The sequence below is a fragment of the Bos indicus x Bos taurus genome, chromosome 4 (assembly GCF_003369695.1).
Source record: "Bos indicus x Bos taurus breed Angus x Brahman F1 hybrid chromosome 4, Bos_hybrid_MaternalHap_v2.0, whole genome shotgun sequence".
NCBI classification, from domain to species: domain Eukaryota; kingdom Metazoa; phylum Chordata; class Mammalia; order Artiodactyla; family Bovidae; genus Bos; species Bos indicus x Bos taurus.
In genome coordinates, this window is record NC_040079.1 from 113,815,440 (window position 1) to 113,835,779 (window position 20,340).

General features: G+C 35.5%; 1 protein-coding gene across 2 annotated transcripts in view; it reads right to left on the reverse strand.

The window, feature by feature from the left end:
* The window catches only part of ZPBP (zona pellucida binding protein), a 151,310-nt gene that overhangs the window by 43,462 nt on the left and 87,508 nt on the right, over positions 1-20,340 (reverse strand). For both annotated transcript variants that reach the window (XM_027540237.1, XM_027540235.1), the window contains one exon: positions 11,231-11,408. In XM_027540237.1, the coding sequence (XP_027396038.1) occupies positions 11,231-11,408 (178 nt within the window). The remainder of the gene's footprint in view (positions 1-11,230; positions 11,409-20,340) is intronic.

Here is a 20,340-nt window from a genome sequence, read left to right on the forward strand (position 1 = left end):
TATGTCTCCTGCATTGGCTTTTATGTCTCCTGCATTGGCAGGAGGGTTCTTTACTACTAGTGCCATCTGGAAAGCCCCAAAAGTATTCACATACCACACATTCCCTTTAACAATTGAATTACATTAGATTTCAATATAAGAAAGACCTCTGGAAATTTCCATAAAAGTTGGTAATTAAACACAGTTTTAATAATCAATTGCCTGAAGAAGAAATCAGAGAAGAAATGAGCATTTTGAAATAAATGGAAATGAAAATAAAACATGACAAAATGTGTGAAGTGCCACTAAAGCTAGGGACAAATGTATACCTTACAGGCCACACATTATCAGAATGTTATCCCTTACTCAACCTAATTAATCATATGTATTAAAGAAATTGAATTTTTAGTAAAACAAAACACACTTCTCAAAAAAGAAGACAAAATAGAAGGTATTCTCTGTCTTTGCCTTGATGATTCTATATAAGACTAAGCTAATTTCTCTCTCCTGAAGCCAGCAGTGAGTAGGAAGATATATTTAAAGTGCTGGGGGAAAAGTGTCAACTGAGAATTATATATCTGGCAACAATGTCCTTTAAAAATTTGGGAGACATAAAGCCATTCCAAGATAAAGAAAAGATGAAGAGATTCATTACCAGTACATCTGTCCTACAAGGAATATTAAACGGAGTCCTTTTAAAGTAGAAATTAAAGGATGCTAGACAATAACTCCAAGTCAGATGAACAAATACAGATCTCTAGTAAAGGTAAACACACAGTGGGTATAAATGTCAGAATTATGGCAATTCTGGCTTGTAACCACTATTTTTATTTTCTGTAAAATTTAAAAAACAAATGCATAAGAACAATGATCAATTATGTTATTGGGCACACAATATTAAAGATAAAATTTGTTGTGGCTGTTTGGTCACTAAGTCACATCTCATTCTTTGCAACCCCATGGACTGTAGCCCACCAGACACCTCTGTCCATGGGATTCCCCAGGCAAGAATACAGAGTGGGTTGCCATCTCCTTCTCCAGGAGATCTTCCTGACCCAGGGATCAAACCCACATCTCCTGAAATGGCAGGCAGATTCTTTACTGTTGAGCCACCAGGGAAGCCTCTAAATATATAATTTAGAACATCAATAAGTTAAGGGGAATGCAGAGTTGTAAAGAGGGAGAGTGTATATACTTGAATGAAGCTAAGTTGATACCAGTTATAATTAGATTGTTATAATAAGATGCTATATTTCATCTCTAATGGAGCCACAGAGTAAAGAACTTTACAAAGGAAATGAGAAGGGAATCAAAAAGTGTCACTATAAGAAATCAACTAAACATAAAAGAAGGCAGGAATGGAAGAAATGAGGAACAAAAAGGTATGAGAAATACAGAGAACAAACAGCAAAATGACAGTACTCCTTTCGTAAGCAGTAACTTTAAACATTAATGGATTCACCTCTCCAGTCAAGAAGAGATACTGGCAACACGGATCAAAGGAAAAAAAAAAAAGGAAATGTTTCACCCAGTGTTAACTACAAGAGACTCATTCCGTTCTTAAGCACAAAAAGGCTGAAAGTGAGAGAACAGAAAAAGATCTTACATAGAAAAAAAAATTTTTACCTGCAAAGATTAACCAAAAGAAAGCTAGGTGACTATACTAGTATCAGAAAAAATAGACTTTCAGACAAAAATTATTATAAGATACAAAGAATATTACATATGATAGAAAATTCAGTTTATCAAGAAGAAATAACAATTATAAATGTATATGTAGTTTTCACTCAACAACAAAACTCCAAAATATATAAGGCAAACACTGAAAGAACTGAAAGGAAATAGAGTTTTATATAATATTAGTGACTTCAATAACTCATTTTAAAAAATAACAACCATACAAAAACTCAATAAGGAAACAGAGAACTTGAACAACACTATAAATACATTAGACCTAAGAGACATATATAGAGGCCTCCATCAGAATAGCTAAATATACATTTTTATCAAGTGAACATGGAACATTCTTCAGGATAGATCATATGTTAGGTCCCTAAAAAGTCTCAATAAACTTCAAAAGATTGAAATCATACAAAGTGCCTTTTCTGATTACAATAGAATAAAGCTGGAAATCAGTACATTAAGGAACACAGGAAAATACATAAATATTTGGAAATCAAATAATACTGTTAACTAATGAATCAATTGATAAACACAAGGGAAATAGGTACTTTGAGAAAAATGAAAATGACAATAAACTTATGAGATGCAGCAAAAGAAGTGCTAAGAGAGTTATTTATAACTCTAAATACTTAGATCCAAAAAGAAAGATCTCAAATTAATAAACTGACTGCTCAAAGTCAAAGTGAAAGTCTCTCAGTCATGTCCGACTCTTTGCAACTCCATGGACTGTTTTCCAGGCCAGAATACTGGAGTGGCTAGCCTTTCCCCTCTCCAGGGGATCTTCCCAACCCAGGGATCAAACCCAGGTCTCCCACATTGCAGGCAGCTTCTTTACCAGCTAAGCCGTCAGGGAAGCCCGACTTTGCTTAAGGAAATAGGAAACGTCAAACAAACAGAGCACAAAGGAAACAGAATGATGAAGATAATAAAGATTAAAACTGAGGCAAAAAAAATACATATAAATATATAGGAAAGTATATTAACAAAAACACAAAGCTGATTCTTTGATAAAACTAACAAAATTAATCACTTTAGCTAGACTATGAATAAAAGAGAAAAGACTTAAAACACTAAAATAACAATCTGAGTAAAAGTTGGGATATTACTACTGATTTTACACAAAAAGAAATATAAAAGTACACTATGAATAACTGAACACCAATAAATTAGATAACTGAAATGAAATGGACACATTTCTAACAACACATAATCTACCAAAATGACACATAAAGAAATAGAAAATCTGAATAAACCTGTAACTAGTAAGACATTAAATTAGCAATCAAAAAGCTCCTCATAAAGAAAAGCCCAGGGCCAGATAGGTACACTGGTGAATTCTATTAAAATTTAAAGAGGCAACATAATTCCTTTTTCAAACTCATCCAGTAATGCAGAGACACTTCCTAACTCATAAAGTTATCATTATCCTGATACCAAAGCCTCAAGAAAATTAAGCTAATATCCTTCATGAATGCTGACAAAAATCCTCAACAAAATACACCAAATTTAGCTACATATTTAGAAGACTGTATGCTGTGACCAAGTGGGTTTTATTCCCAGAATGCAAGGATGATTCAACATACAAAAACTTGATCAATTGTATATACCACATTAACAGTATGAAGCAGGGGAAAAAATGCTCATCTCAATTTATACAAAACATTTTGCCAATGTCAATACTCTTTCATAATAACCATAGTCAACTATGTATGGAAGAAAACTCTCTTAAAAGTCATATATGAAAAACTAACAACTAATATCATATTTAACAGTTAAAGATTGAAAGCTTTTTCTCCTAAGAACAACATGAATGGCCACATTTGCCACTTATATTCAACATACTGGAAATTTTTGACAGGGTAATTTGGTAAGAAGAATAAATGAATATGATTTTAAAAGAAGAATAAAAGTATTTCTGTTCATAGATGTCATGATCTTACATGTATAAAATCCTAAAAAAAACTTACTAAATCCAATAAACAAATTCAGCAAAATTGTACCATATGGAACCAATATGCTAAAACAGGTGCATTTCTAGAAATCAGTAATGAATAATCCAACATGGGAGCCAAGAAAACAATTCACTTAGAATAGAATAACAAAGAACAAAATGGCTAGGAATAAATTCATCCAAGAAGGCTGAATTTGTAGCTTTCACGCACTGAAAACTACAAAACACTGCTGAAAGAGTTTTGAAACAGGATACAAAAATTTGAAAAGATATCCTGTGTTCATGGATTACAGGACTTAAATAATAAGATAAAAATACCACCTAAAGCAATCTACAGGTGCAAAGCAATTCCTATCAAAATCACAATTTGAGTGTGTGGTTTTTTCTTTTCAGAAATAGTAAAACTCATCCTAAAATCCACAAGGAACTCTAGGATCCATGAATAACAAAACAATCTTGAAAAAGAAAGATTTAGGTCAATCACATTTCTTGATTTCAGAATTCATTTTTGTAATAAATTTTGCTATAGTAATCAAAACTGTGTGATATTAGCATAAACACAGATATACAGACCAACGGATCAAAACAGAGGTCCCAGAAACATACATGGTTAACTGATGTTCAACATGGAAGCTAAGACCATTCCATGGGTAAAGCGTAATCTTTTCAACAACTGGTGCTGGAAAACTGAATATCCACATGCAAAACAATAAAGATGGACTCTTACATTGTATACAAAAATCAACTCCCAAAGACCTCACCACCAAATAGAACCACACTGGGGATTAGGTTTCAGCATATGAATTTGAAGGGATATAAATAACTTTGGTAAAAAGTATACAGGAATTCTTTGAACTATTTTCCTAACTTTTCTGAAGTCTAAATTTTATATCAAAACAAAAAGTTTAAAACAATCAGTTACCTAGATACAAATCTAAGTAAAATATTTCTAAGACATCTATAAGAACAATTATAACTGGGATACATTTAAACGAAAACTTAACGGGATGTATTTCAATGAAGATGCACAAGCATATGCACGCGCACACTCAGATACACATCATGCTCATGAGTTGGAAGACTCAATATTGGTAGGATGACAATTCTACCAAAGAGACTGATAGATTCAATGAAGTGACAATGAAAATCCAACAGCTATTTTTATAGAACTTGACAAGATGATTTCAAAAGTCTGACTGGAGAGGCAATGGACCTCATAGCACATAGTGAAAGTTGCTCCGTTGTGTACGACCCCATGGATTATGGAATTCTCCAGGCCAGAATACTGGACTGGGCGGCTTTTCCCTTCTCCAGGGGATCCTCCCAACCCAGGGATCGAACCCAGGTCTCCCACATTGCAGGCAGATTCTTTACAAGTGAGCCACCAGGGAAGCCCAAAAATACTGGAGTGGATAGCCTATCCCTTCGCCAGGGGATCTTCCCAATCCAGGAATTAAACTGGGGTCTCCTGCATTGCAGGCAGATTCTTTACCAACTGAGCTATCAGGGAAGCCCTCATAGTACATAAGGACACGGCTTATCAGAGATTTGAGACTCATTAAAAGTTGTAACTATTTGTTGAAGGGATAGACTAATGCATTAGTGGAACAAGAAAGTATTCAGAAACATATCTACCTATAGAGACACAAATATGTAGCAGTGGGTAAAGGATGATACTATTGAAGGTTTTAAAGTAACGAGATGATTACATTTGGAATTCACAAGTATAATCAGAAGCAATATGGTATACGGACTGAAAAGGAGAAAAAGTAAAGGGGCACCAGTTAGGAAAAGACTATAATCATTCCAGGCAAAAAACAATGAAATCCAAACTACAGTGGGAATGAAATCAAGCAGATAAATTTGGGTGAAACCTCTGAACAAGAAATTAACTGTAGAAGAGCAGTGAGGGAGAGCAAAGAGAAGGAAAAGTTGGAAAGTGCAAAGGACTGCTGTCCAGTTAACAAGTCCTGAGTGGCAGACCTGTGAAATCTCCCAGATAAAAGAATCAGTCTAAGCAGATGCAGTAGAGACATGGTCCTGACTTCAAGGGCTATAAAATTTTGCTTTTTAATTTTTGAAAAGTCATACTCAGAATCTATTAAAAGACATACCAAATGTCTGTCGTTACATATACATTATAACACTGCAATACATTATAACATTGTAATGCCCTGTTACACACGTATTTTAAGAGATTAAGATAGGGTAAACATGCTAAACTATTATAAAACACACCAAAAATGTAAAATATCAAAATGTCCATTATTTAAGATTAATACTCATTTTTCTATAAATTTATACAAAGAAGTAACTAAAAAAAATAAGCTGGTTAAGTAAAAGTGTAAACATTTAATACAATAATAAAAAAAGAAATAATCTAATTTCTAACATAAACAAAATGTTTAAATGTAATTCCTAAGATTAGTTAGCTATTTTTAATAATTAAAAGTAATATGCAGAGAGTAGAGTAACATGCAATTGCATTTATAACTTAATGGTCAACAGAAAAAAAGTCACAATAATTTCACTATTTCTGCTGAACCATTTATTGATATAGCTCTGTTAAAATTATAAATTTATGAAGACAAAGATCAGGTGATACCATACACAAATGATAAATTTGAATTATTAGAGAAAGGAAACACTTGTGAATGTTTTTCTTTAGCATGCCTTTAGTGTTTTAACAATGGTGCTCAAGCTTTAAGGGAAAATTTTAAATTTTTACCTTTTTATTCTGAACTCTAACACACACAAAAAAATAAGATAGAAATGTACAATATAATGAATGCTTGCACAGAAGACCTGTCTAGAAACAATTAAGGAACATAAAATAGGAGCCTGCCACCTCTCAACACTGCTCCTGTCCCACTCCACTCATTCCCCGTCCCCATCACAAGTCAGCACTAGTCATGTGCGTCACGGTGATAATTTCCGTCAACTGCACTGCAGTTTTAGCTTTCAGCATTCATAAATAAATCTCCATAAAACACAGTTCAGCTATGCCAAATTGTATGGATTACACTGTGGTTGATTGGCTTCTTTTCCATCAGTTATGTTTATAAAACTTATCCACACGGTTGTAATTCCCATTCACCCATTATAGCCATTCCTATATAACACTCCCATTGTATTAATATATCACTCTTTTATTTGTACATTTTAACATGAATGGACATTTCGGTTGTCTCTAGTTTGGGACTATGAAAACATATGCTGTGAAGAAATTTTCCTGAGAGTCAAATGCTAGATCACAGAGTATGGGCATCATCACATTTACAGTAATGCCAAACTGCTTCTCCGGGCACACGACTTACATCCATTGAGGCAGTGTACTCCAAGTCTCCACAGCTTTTTAAACATATAGTGTATTAAGACTGTTTACTTTTTGTCCATCTGATAATTGCGTAGCAGGATCTCATTTAGTTTTTAATTTACATTTTCCTGATTACAAAAAGGTTGAACATATTTTCACGGACCCACTGACCATCTGGAATTACTCTCTTGTGAATTACTTGTTCAAACCTCTTTCCATTTTTTCAATATTGTCTTGTCTTTTTCAAAAATGTTTTCTTACAGGTTTTTTATATGACCTAGTCTTTTGTTGGTTATATCCATTACAAATATATCTCCCACTCTTTGGATTATCTTCTCTTTGGAATATCTTTTGATAAACCTAAGTACTTAATTTTTATGTAGACAAATTTAACAACCTTTTTTAATAAAAATCAGTGATTTTTGTGTTTTTTTTAATCTTTTTCTGATGCTGAAGATGTGATGATATTTGCTTGTTATATTCTAAAACGTTCACAGTTCTTGATCTATTTATGTTTGTAATACATCTGTAAGTGATTTTTAGCTGAGTCCAATCTTAATTTTTTCTATACTGCTTTATATGCCAGTATTACCTGACAATTTTCATGTATTTCAGACCTATGTTAAGTCCTCACAAATTCAGAAATACTGTATTGTCACCTCTTCTTATTAGACCCATCCTTTCATCACTATGTAAAGCCTCCTTGTATAACTAGTAAGACTTCTTGCCTTAAAGTTTGCTTTGCTGACATCAGCTTTTTTTGTTATTATTTTTCTTGGTGCTTGGATATAAAATTAAAGTAAGAGTTCACACTTACATGTGTGAGCAGAATAAATTTTTAGAGTCTAAAATACCTTATTAAAAACAACTATACTCCTAAATAATTCACTTTCACTGAAAAATTGAAGTGTGAAAGTATACTTTATTAATAAAATTATCCAGTGTTTAACCTGTAAGCTGATTACTTCTAACACAGACATTATATCATCATGATAATTTTGCTAAAGTTTCCTGGGACTCCCCAAAGCTTTGGATGTGCAACAGAAAGCTTTATTTATAAAGAAAGTAACAGAAAACAACAGTGCTGCATAAAGTGTCAGAAAGCTATCTCTTCACCCATTATAATCAATGAAAACCAGTCTACTGCTTCAGCAGGAGGAAAGGCATCCCATCTAGGTACTGCTTTATCAATACCAATATTCAGCAGGTTTAAACTTTCATGCACATCAACCCACCTAGGACACTTATAAATGTAGCTGACTGGCTCCCACACCTCGGATATATTTTTGAGAAGATCTTCAGGTAATTTTAAGACAGTGCCATAGTTTAAAGAAGAAGAAAAAGGAGGAGTGGGATATTACGTCCAAAAATGCTATTTGATGAGGTTAAATAGGAATAAAATAAAGAGGAAAACAAGATATACAGAGTCTTACAGAAATAATAGAAACCACAGAAATTATACAGTGAAACATATTTTAGAATCTGGATTGTAAAAAAATTCTATCAGAAACAGTATAATATTCCATCTGGACTTCAGTTGTAGTACTTTTATAATTTATGAAATTAGATATCTATAATTAACAAATTAGAACTTCATTATTCATGTCAAAATTATAGGCAAAATGATGCATATAATAAGCAATGCTAAATGTGAAGTTGAAGTTTTTTAGTAAAAATCAATTTAAAATGCTAAGTTAACTAGAAATGATAAAATAGTAGAGGTAGAAATGTTAAGTTTCCAAGCTTATAAGCAAACAATTTTTATCTGTGGTCTAGATGTGAAAATTAAATGAGTAAAGTAAGATATCCAGAAAAAAAGAAAACCTCACTGTTTACTTAACCGACTGTTGAGAAAGTAAATAAACTCACATAATAGATCTGCTTATCTCAGTCTGTGCTGAACATAGAATGTCTTCATTTTGGAAGTAAGTTATTTTACACAGTACCTCATACATTTTATGTGCTTCTATCTAGTATTTCATTTCACACTTGAATGGATTTTAAGTTCATTTAATATGTTAATGTTGTCTTGTAAGTATTGTTGTATTTTATGTTGTTTTTGTTTAGTCATTAAGCTGGGTCTTACTCTTTTGCGACCCCATGGACTGTAGTTCACCAGGCTCTTCGGTCTATGGGATTTCCCAGGCAAGAATACTAGAGTGAATTGCAAATTGTTCTCCAGGGAATCTTCCCAATCCAAGGATCAAACCCACGTCTCATGCACTGCAGGTGGATTCTTCACCACTGAGCCACCAGAGAAGCCCATTATATTTTTACAGAGTCTTGCAATTTGCAGAACAAAGTAAATGTGCTTCTGAGTAGCAGGTGCTCTTTAAAATTTTTAGAATGATAGCCTCATATGATATAGACAAAAATAACTGTATATGACGAGGACTTGAAGGTCACATTGTACTTAATGAGTTCTGTGCAAAAAGGGAGCTCCATCTTGCTTAAGTAGTCTAACAGAGATGATAATAACACAAAAGTAATCTAAATTAAAATATTTATCATTGAATGACACAAATTGAAATATAACAAATCATTAGTTGATAAGTATACTGAGCAATGATAATAATCCCATAAAATTCAAGAAATAAATGCCATTTCTCTCCTCTATTCAAAGATATAGCTCATACTGCCACATTAAATTTGAATTCTCCCACTTTGCTCTCAAAGCCTGCCATGCCCTTCTGATACTAATCCTCTAGCTCCAGTCAAGTGAAATCCCCCCAGAAATCTAAAGCTCAATCACGCCCTTGCTTGGGTGGTACTTGCTAAGCCTGAATCTTCAGAGTCCTACATCAAGTGTCAAATTACTCAGAAGGGCTTTTTGCCAATTACATTAATCCTTTAGGATCCATCCTATCTCTAATTTGGTTTGCTTTATATAATCTTTCTGTTCTTTTCCCTGTGGTGTAATGGTCTCTTGTTCACTAATTGTTTCCTGGATATATCTCCTGTATCGCTAAGCTCTGTGGGCCAAGACATGCATGTGGGACAGCATTTCAGAGCCAGAAAATATTTTAGATATTTATACATATTTTATTTATACTTCCCAAGGTGTCTGTTGTCAAGAATAAGAGAGGTACTTAATGAACCTGATCAAACAGTATAACACATAGTAACCTGAATGTTATAATTACATGGTAAAATGAGAATATCTGAAAATCACACTATCTGAACTTTTATAAATGCAAAAAAATTAATGATGAAATTATTATTATCACAATAATAATTATGATGAAACCTATTATTTCACATGAAAGAGCTACATTTAACTATTTCAAATTCTTGGAATTAATGATATACAACTATTTAAATGTTTTAGCTTGTCTTAAAAGACTTTATTGATGGATAATGTAAATACATTTAAGAGACAGCTAAACTACCGGGTTTTGTTTTCACTGTTTGGCATTCCTAGGATTTTCTTCATCATTTTCTGTGCTCTAGTGATGTATGTAAGCACAGATTTGCAAAACAGTCTCTAGGTTGGTACTTGTAAGTGTGTTATTTGTTAAATTTGTATTTCCTAAGACAAATTTTCAGAACATTTTGTCAAAATTCATATCCTTAAAAACAAAATTATGAAAAAACAGAGCAAAATCTAACCAAGTTAAGTAAAGCAAAGTAAAAATAATATTTAGAGCTCTATCAAATGAACAGGTTTTTCATCTAACATAAGATAACAGAAGAGAAGGGGAAGAAACAGAGACTTGGAAAATGGTACTAATTTAGTGGTATTTTTATTAGAAAGTCTCTGAGGATTAATTGGCTCAATCAACAACTGAAACTAGAAATTCAAAGACTTTGCATCCATGTCCCAGTGCTAACAGCCTCTACAGGTGCTTCAATAAGAGCACACGATGGAGGAAATCCAGACAGCAGCTCAGACGCTTCAGTGGGAGGATCAAAGGCCAGAAGGAGGACTGGCAGTAAAGCAACTCACACACTTATGGTTTAAAAAAGTAAAAAGATATCTAACCTAGGCAAGATGAATGTAAACTCCTCAAAAATTGGTTCTAAAATAAATATAGTTTGGCCACTAAGATAAGTAACTCTAGGTGTCTCCTAACTAGCATTTGTTTTTCCTCCCGGACAACTGCCTGATGCCCCAACCCCTCTTTACTCTAATATTAAAACAAGGCCAGAATTAAGCCAGATGTGTTCTTTTAAATCTTCAGGCTGAGTCTTTTTAAACACACTACTTCAAACCTAAATGACAGTAAATAAAAGTGAGAGACATTCACTTAGGCATAATGAAGGTAAGTGAATAAATCATAAAATCAGATTTCATTACATACCACAGCACTCAGGACATCGTGGGTGTTTCAGGATATTCATTCCATACCCTGGGAAGCAGCGATTAATCCAAACCATTTGGAGGGTACCTTCAATATAGTATATCTCAGGCAATGGCTCTGCACGTCTGCCCAAAACTTCCACTTGTTGATTAAAAAACCGCTCTATGAGATTTTTAGCCTAAGACAGAAATACAGTATGAAAAATCATTATTGAATAAATGTAAATATTAGAACAAATAAGGATTCATATGTTTTTAGAAACAGGAAAAATTCTCAAGGTCCTTATTTTTTCTGAATTCAAAGGATATAAATAGCATCTATAAAACTGAAAAGATTTCAACTATAAACCTCAAATATTTTCAAATACAACACAGAGAAACTATTTCAGTATATAACCAAAAATTTTGGTCTCTTTGGTTTTGAATAATATGTGAAAGTGTTACAGTCACTAAGTCATGTCTGAGTCTTTGCATCCCCATAGACTGCAGCCTGCAAGGCTCTTCTGTTCAAGGAATTCTCCAGGGAAGAATACTGAAGTGGGTAACATTCCCTTCTCCAGGAAATCTTTCTGATCCAGGGATCAAACTTGGGTCTCCTGCACTGTAGATTCTTTATGGCATAAGAGCAAAAATAAGACAGTTCTTTGAAATAAAATGTACTTTCAGAAATGTACTCTAACAATTAAATGTTCTTTAAAAAATGTACTTTAAGAATCTTTAAGAAGCAAATGCTGAGGCATCTGCTCCACTCTTTCCATAAAGAAAAATTAGGTTTAAAAACAAGAGGGAATACAGCCCATATTAAAACTTCTAGCTCTGTTTCAAAAATAAAATTTACAAAATAGTTAAGGCATAATTCTGACCTATAATTAATTAACTTTTTACTTATAATAATTATTCTGTCTTGACTCCTAAAAGTAAGGAGAGGCTTATACTTTTCGGTGACTAGTAAGCTTTACCTGGTAAAACATGAGGAATGGTCATGAGTTAACACCCTCTGTAAGTCAGTTAGTTCAGCTCAGTTCTTCTGTGCTAACATTCACCTCTAACACAGTAAGAAGCAGGGATGAAGGAATTCATGTACATCTATAACCACTAATGATGTATCTCAATCTACTGACTTCCTCAGATATCTTTCAAATTATATTCCTGCCATAAAAATTTCTACAAGTGATTGTAAAAATGTTTTTCAGTATACTACATTCAATCAGTCTATTAATGAATTACTACATTTTTACAGTCTACATGGTTTTCTTTTATTTCTAATAAATTCTGTCAAATTTGCTGCTATTTATTTTTAGTTAAGGAAGTGCTTACAAATTAATTAGCTACAAGTCTGGTATGTAATTAACTATATTTAAATAGTGAGTGAAAGTCACTCAGTCATATCCAGCTCTTTGCTATACAGTCCACGGAATTCTCCAGGCTGTAACAGTGGAGCTGTTAGCCATTCCATTCTCCAGGCGAAGCTGTTCCCTTCCCAACCCAGGGATCACACCCAGGTCTCCCTCATTGAAGGCAGATTCATTACCAGCTGAGCCACTAGGGAAGCCCAAGAATACTGGAGTGGGTAGCCTATCCCTTCTCCAGCGGATCTTTCTGACCCAGGAGTCAAACTGGGGTCTCCTGCATTGCCAGCGGATTCTTTACCAGCTGAGCTACCAGGTGAAAGTGAAAGCATTAGTCACTCAGTCGTGTCGGACTCTTTGCGAACCCACGGACTGTAGCCTGCCAGGCTGCTCCATCCAGGGGATTTTCCAGGCAAGAATACTGGAGTGGGTTGCCATTTCCTTCTCCAGGGGATCTCCCAGACCCAGGGATCAAACCCAGGTCTCCTGCATTGCAAGCAGACTCTTTACCATATGAGCTACCAGGGAAGCACAAGACTACAAATAAAATTTTCAGGAGACACACTCATAATCACTTAGCTTTCTAACATGCTATGCAGAAAACAACAACAACAACAACAATGAAACTAGATCTGGAAAACTGGACTTGATGAACAAAAATAATCATGCAAATCAGATTTCTGTTTCCTATTTTTCTTCTAAAAAGCAGAATGAGGATAAGTATCTCATTTGGTAGAAAAGGAAAGAAAGTATATTACTTGAATCATTGACTCAGTTTTTTAAATAATGAGTATGCTGATGGTTGACAAGGGTCAACTGTACCAAATAAAGGGTGAAATTGGGGAATTCTCTGAGTTGGGTAAGAATGAAAGATTTTAAAGCAAAAATTTTTGGACCAATTTGGATGACATAAGAACAAATCATGATTATAGAAATTCTTCATAGTTTAATTACCTAATTTAAGATATGAAGAATACTACAGAACAAAAAAAAAAAGAATACTACAGAACAAACATCATAATGCCTAGCCTAAGCTACTGTTCCCTTCACCCCAAACTTTACAGAATGATTAAATATATATGGAAGGAATATGTTCTATAGTTATCAGTTATTGATTAAAAGACTAGAACAAGAAATCATTAAATATATATATATATATATATACACACACACACACACACAAACTTCTGCATGGGGAAGTTGAACAGCTTCCTTTGAGTATCATAATCTGTTCCTATGATCATGCCAAGTTAGGTACTAAAAAAGGTGACTAGGAAGGCTTTTACTATTTGCACTACATTAGTCCAGCAAGCCCAGAAAGCAACAACGACTTAAAATTATAGAACTCCTAGGATAGGCAAAAAATGCTATACATTATACAAGATCAGATTTAGACTGGAGCTCCAATAACCATGAGGGGAGATTTCATTATGTACCAACTATTACAAACAATACACTTCTAAGATAGAATCTGTTGCAAAACTTTGGTTAACATCCATATTTGGGAATCTCTTTGGAAAATGACTAGAGTCATTGAATAGGACTGGAATTAAGAAGCAAAACTAAAACAAACAAACAAACAAAAAAAAAAGAGATAGAGGCTTAAGGTATCTTGAATGAAATGGAAAGAACTGTGAATTTGCACAGAAAAAAACTGGTGATCTTGGTGCTCAGTGAGCAAATGAGAGGTAGGGTGTCCAGATATTACAGGAGAATGTTCCAATGTCCGTATCTTATAGGAGAATGTCCTTTAACTGTTGAAGAAGATTAAATGAAAACACAAAGTCCTCCCTCTCATGGTAGGAACACCAACACAAACGATGTATACACACTCAGATCAGGAAGGAAAGTAAAAGGTTATACAACAGTTTGAATTCCTTGGAAGGTGGAATCCACTCCTAAGAAGCATAACCAATCCTAGAACTCTAGAATAAAGAAAAATTTAACTTTGCAATGTAGAGTCTACATGAGTCCTGAAGCAACGGGCAAAAGGATCAACTCTTCACTCAGAGTTAGTCACTGAAGCTGTAGTTGTTCCACAGGAAATGAAACCTGCACTGGAAAACCAGATTCTTTAGAAGAAAGATGAGAGATAATTCATAATTCAGGTTTTAAACTTATTAGAGATTTAGCTGTCATATTAAGTTTTTTATATTGGTATATTTCTAACTGATAAAAGCAGACAAGATGGAAGTAGAGGACAGAAATGACATTTAAAAATAAAAAAAAAGATTTCCCATTTTCAACCATATGATGCACCAGATATTCTGGAAAATCCTCCTGCTAAATATCAACTAACCACATAAACAGAGCAAAGATCTTGTGTAGCTATGTTTCAACAATAAGAGAGAAAGAAAAAGCAAAAAGGAAGACAGGGAGAAAAAGATGCTAAAAATGAAAATTACAAACCAAATATTAGCTACTATTAATGGTGTGGATCACAATAAACTGTGGAAAATTCTGAAACAGATGGGAATACCAGACTACCTGACATGCCTCTTGAGAAACCTATATACAGGTCAGGAAGCAACAGTTAGAACTGGACATGGAACAACAGACTGGTTCCTAATAGGAAAAGGAGTATGTCAAGGCTGTATATTGTCACCCTGATTATTTAATTTATATGCAGAGTACATCATGAGAAACGCTGGGCTGGAAGAAGCACAAGCTGGAATCAAGATTGCCGGGAGAAATATCAATAACCTCAGATATGCAGATGACACCACCCTTATGGCAGAAAGTGAAGAGGAACTAAAGAGCCTCTTGATGAAACTGAAAGAGGAGAGTGAAAAAGTTGGCTTAAAGCTCAACATTCAGAAAACTAAGATCATGGCATCTGGTCCTATCACTTCATGGCAAACAGATGGGGAAACAGTGGCTGATTTTATTTTTCTGGGCTCCAAAATCCCTGCAGATGGTGACTGCAGCCATGAAATTAAAAGACACTTACTCCTTGGAAGGAAAGTTATGAACAACCTGGACAGCCTATTAAAAAGCAGAGACATTATTTTGTCAACAAAGGTCCGTCTAGTCAAGGCTATGGTTTTTCCAGTAGTCATGTACAGATGTGAGAGTTGGACTATAAACAAAGCTGAGCACCAAAGAATTGATGCTTTTGAACTGTGGTGTTAGAGAAGACTCTTGAGAGTCCCTTGGACTGCAAGGAGATCTAAGCAGTCCATCCTAAAGGAAACCAGTCCTGGGTGTTCATTGGAAGGACTGATGTTGAAGCTGAAACTCCAATATTTTGGCCACCTGATGCCAAGAGCTGACTCATTTGAAAAGACCCTGATGCTGGGAAAGATTGAGGGCAGGAGGAGAAGGGGATGACAGAGGATGAGATGGTTGGATGGCATCACCAACTCAATGGACATAGGTTTGGATGGGCTCTGAAAGTTGGTGATGGGCAGGGAGGCCTGGTGTGCTGAGGTTCATGGGGTCACAAAGAGTTTCACATGACTGAGTGAGTGAACTGAACTGAACTGAACTGAATGGTTTGTAGTACTAGCTAAACTAAAGCTACTACTAACTACTCAATGATTTGCTTTCAAAGTGGGTGTGGGATTCTGTTGTATTTTCTATGGGATACAAAATCACCAAGTCAGAAATAACATAAAAGTTGGCTTTGCCTGAGGACAGTCAAAAGCAAATATAATAACTTTACAGAAAAACACACACAGCTTAAGTCAAAGGGGCTATATCTACTGATAAAGGGCTGACAAATACTACTTATCAGCCAGAATTATGAAGTGGCGGATGAAATTAGAAACTACAGAAGAGGAAACAAACTGCCACACGAGACGGTCAAGAGATTCATACACGGGAACTTCAGTTACTAAAATAGCAAAAATGACACCACGGAGCCTTAAAACACATACAGAAACAGAAGTGGTAATGAAAACAGTAAAGGACATTTATATCATTATAAAAGAGAAAGTATATCTGAAAAACAACCTTACATTACAGTTAATAAAGGGAGAAAAAATAGATTGAAATTAAAAACTGTGGACAGACTGAACATTGGATTAGGCCAAGCTGCAGCAAGAATAATTAAACACAATAAATACCTGAAGAAATCACACAGAATAAGGATCATATAAAACATATAAAAAAGTAAGAGAGATGGAGAAATCAACGAGATAATCTAAAACATACTAAACAGGAGTTGCAGAGAAACAAATGGGGTAAAAGGTAATCTTCAAAGCTATCCAGGCAGAAAAATTTTCCAGTATTGAGAAAGCAGTGAGTCTTCAGATTTCAGTGGAACAATGAATACAGGAGGAAGGAAAAATGACATGATGAGGAAAGAGAGACACAAGAGTAAATGGTCAGCAAAGAAATGGATAAAACCATGGGTGAATCTAAACAGACACTGACATTTTGAAATAATCTTAATAAGAAGTGAAAACATTTTTAAAAAGAACTAAAATATTATGGAACTTGAGGGATGAAGGCACGTCATGAGTTAAAGGTCTTTAAGGAAGGTTCTTACACTTTTTTTGGAAGGTACTATATACACTAAGTAACTTTTGGTTCTGCTATTAAGAATGTTAAAATCTGAAGCAAATCCACACAAAAAGAATGAAAAATATATAAGTTAAAAAAAAAAATGCGAGGAGCAAACCTTGAAGAGTAAAAAACCAGGTTAAATGATAATGTAATGGAATAATCAACACCCATCTACATAAAGCAGTACTATGATTTAAAAACAATAAAGCAAAAAAGGGCAATGCCAAAGAATGTTCAAACTAGTGTACAACTGCTATACACAACTCATGTCATATGCTAGTAAGGTTATGCTCAAAATCCTTCAAGCAAGCCTTGGCAGTACATGAACCGAGAACTTGCAGATGTACAGCAGTAGTAGTGTTAGCCCCTGAGTCGTGTCCAAAACTTTGTGACCCCATTGACCACGTGACACCAGGCTCCTCTGCCCATGGGACTCTTAAGGCAAGAATACTGGAGTGGGTTGCCATTCCTTTCTCCAGGGGATATTCCCGACCTAGGGATCAAGCCCAGGTCTCCTGCACTACAGGCAGATTCTTTACCATATGAGCTATATGGAAGCCCAGACATACAAACTGAATTTAAAAAAGGCAGAAGAACAAGAGATCACATTGTCAAAATTCATCGGATCATAGAAAAAGCAAGAGAATTCCAGAAAAACATCTACTTCTGCTTCACTGACTACACTAAATCTTTCAACTGTGTAGATCACAAGAAACTGTGGAAAATCTTAAAGAGACGGGAATACCAGACCACCTTAACTGTTTCCTGAGAAACCTCTATGAGGGTCAGGAAACAACAGAACTGCACATGGAACAATGGACTGGTTCAAAATTGGGAAAGGAGTAAGACAAGGCTATCTATTGTCACCCTGCATATTCAACTTTTATGCAGAGTACATCGTGTGAAATGCCAGCCTAGATAATCACAAGCTTGAAACAAGACTGCCAGAGAAATATCAAAAACCTCAGATATGCAGATGACATCACCCTAATGGCAGAAAGTGAAAAGGAACTAAAGAGGCTCTTGATAAGGGTGAAAAAAAAGAGTGAAAAAGCCAGCTTAAAACTCAACATTCAGAAAACTAAGACCATGGCAACTTGTCCCATCACTTCATGGCAAGAAGAAGGGGAAAGAGTGGAAGCAATGACAGATTTTATTTTCTTGGGCTCCAAAATCACTGTGGACAGCAACTGCAGCCATGAAATTAAAGACCCTTGCTCCTTAGAAGGAAAGCTATGACAAATCTAGACAGCATATTTAAAAGCAAAGACATCACTTTGCTGACAAAGGTCTGTAGAGCGAAAACTATGGTTTTTCCAGTAGTCATGTAAGAATGTGACAGTTGGACCATAAAGAAGACTGGGAACTGAAGAATGATGCTTTTGAACTGTGGTGTTGGAGAAAACTCTTGAGAGTCCCTTGGATGGCAAAGAGATCAAACCAGTCAATCCTAAAGGAAATCAACCCTGAATATGTATTGGAAGGACTGATGCTGAAGCTGAAGCTCCAATACTTTGGCCACCTGATACAAAGAGTCAATTCATCAGAAAAGATCCTGATGCTAGGGAAGACTGAAGGCAAAAGGAAAAGAGGGAGGCAGAGGATGAAATGGTTAGCTAGCATCATGGACTCAATGGACATGAAGCTGAGCAAACTTTGGGAGACAGTGAAGGATAGGGAAGCCTGGAGTGTTGCAGTCCATGGGGGTCACAGAGAGTTGGACATGACTTAGCAACTGAACAAAAACACAACACAAAACAATGAACAAGACTATAAAATAGTAGCACTAAAGAAAAGGTTACAACAGATGTGACAAAAAGGGAAAAAATGGGGAAACGGTGGATTTAAATCCAAATGGCAGGTAATTTAAATGTAACTGGTCTAAATATTCTAACTGAGAGGCAGGGATTGTTAACAGTTAACAATGTTCAGCAGCATAGCAGAACAGGAGGTTCATTTCCACTGCACAAAAACACTGATTTGACAATCATTCAGGGATGAAAATACTTTTCTAAGAACTAGTGATTATAGCAGAAAGGCTCCAGCATCCCCATGGACAACAAAGCCCAAGATCAGACCTACTGAAAACTGTAGGAGAAACAGTTTTACTTTGACCACATTACCACTTCCCCAGGTCATCAAAACTCAGCCTGGGGAGAGATCCCTCTAACTCACAACTTCTCCCTCAGGGGAAAGAAAATGAAAAGTGAAAGTCTGATAGTCCCAGCGTTTGTGTCATTCCCCACAAGGACTGTTTCTGGATGAGAAGAAAAGGGCTGGAAACCCACAGCACCTGGCATGTTTGCCCCCACAGACAGCACATAGATGTAAGCAGCCAGTACGGAATCCAGCAACTAGTTTAACGCTACAAAATTTGGTAATGGCACACAACCCTGAGACTGTCCCTTCAGGAGAGAAGAAGAGAGATGGAGAATCTACATGCTACCCTGGAGAAAAGAAAAAGTTAACTCTCGAGCACTTGGCATGACTCGGCATGCAACAGAGAAGGAGCAAAGTCCAAGACATCCCCTTCAGGAAGGAAGGAGAGAAACAGAAAATTCACAAAACGTCTTGACATTTCAGGCACTGCTGTCTAGAAAAGGACTGGTTCGCACTTAGCACCTGATATGACTCTCAGAACCTAATATGACTCAGTGAGACTGAGAGAAGAAACAATTCAAAACATCCTCCACACCCCCAAGGAAAAAGCAGGAGCTGAGAAGAAAGGCTTGAGAGAAGCCTAGAAGCTCTAGTCTGGTAAAGACCATTATCCCTGGAAAGTGAAAGTGAAGTCGCTCAGTCGTGTCCGACTCTTTGCGACCCCATGGACTGTAGCCCACCAGGCTCCTCCGTCCATGGGATTCTCCAGGCAAGAATACTGGAGTGGATTGCCATTTCCTTCTCCAGGGGATCTTCCCGACCCAGGGATCGATCCCAGTTCTCCCGCATTGCAGGCAGATGCTTTAACCTCTGAGCCACCTGGGAAGCCAGAATACAAAGATTGAAGAGGAAACTTTTCTTTAAATGCCCAGGCACCAACGCAAGGTTACCAGGATCATAAGAATCAAGAAAACATGAGAGCATAGAAGAACTAAAAAAAGGTCAAATAACCAGCTACAAAGACATAAAAATCTATGAATTACCTAAAAAGAATTCAAAATGATCTTAAAGAAACTCAGTAAGCTACACTGAGAGACAAACATCAAAAAAACAACGTATATACATATAGATACATACAAAACCCAAGAAGTGG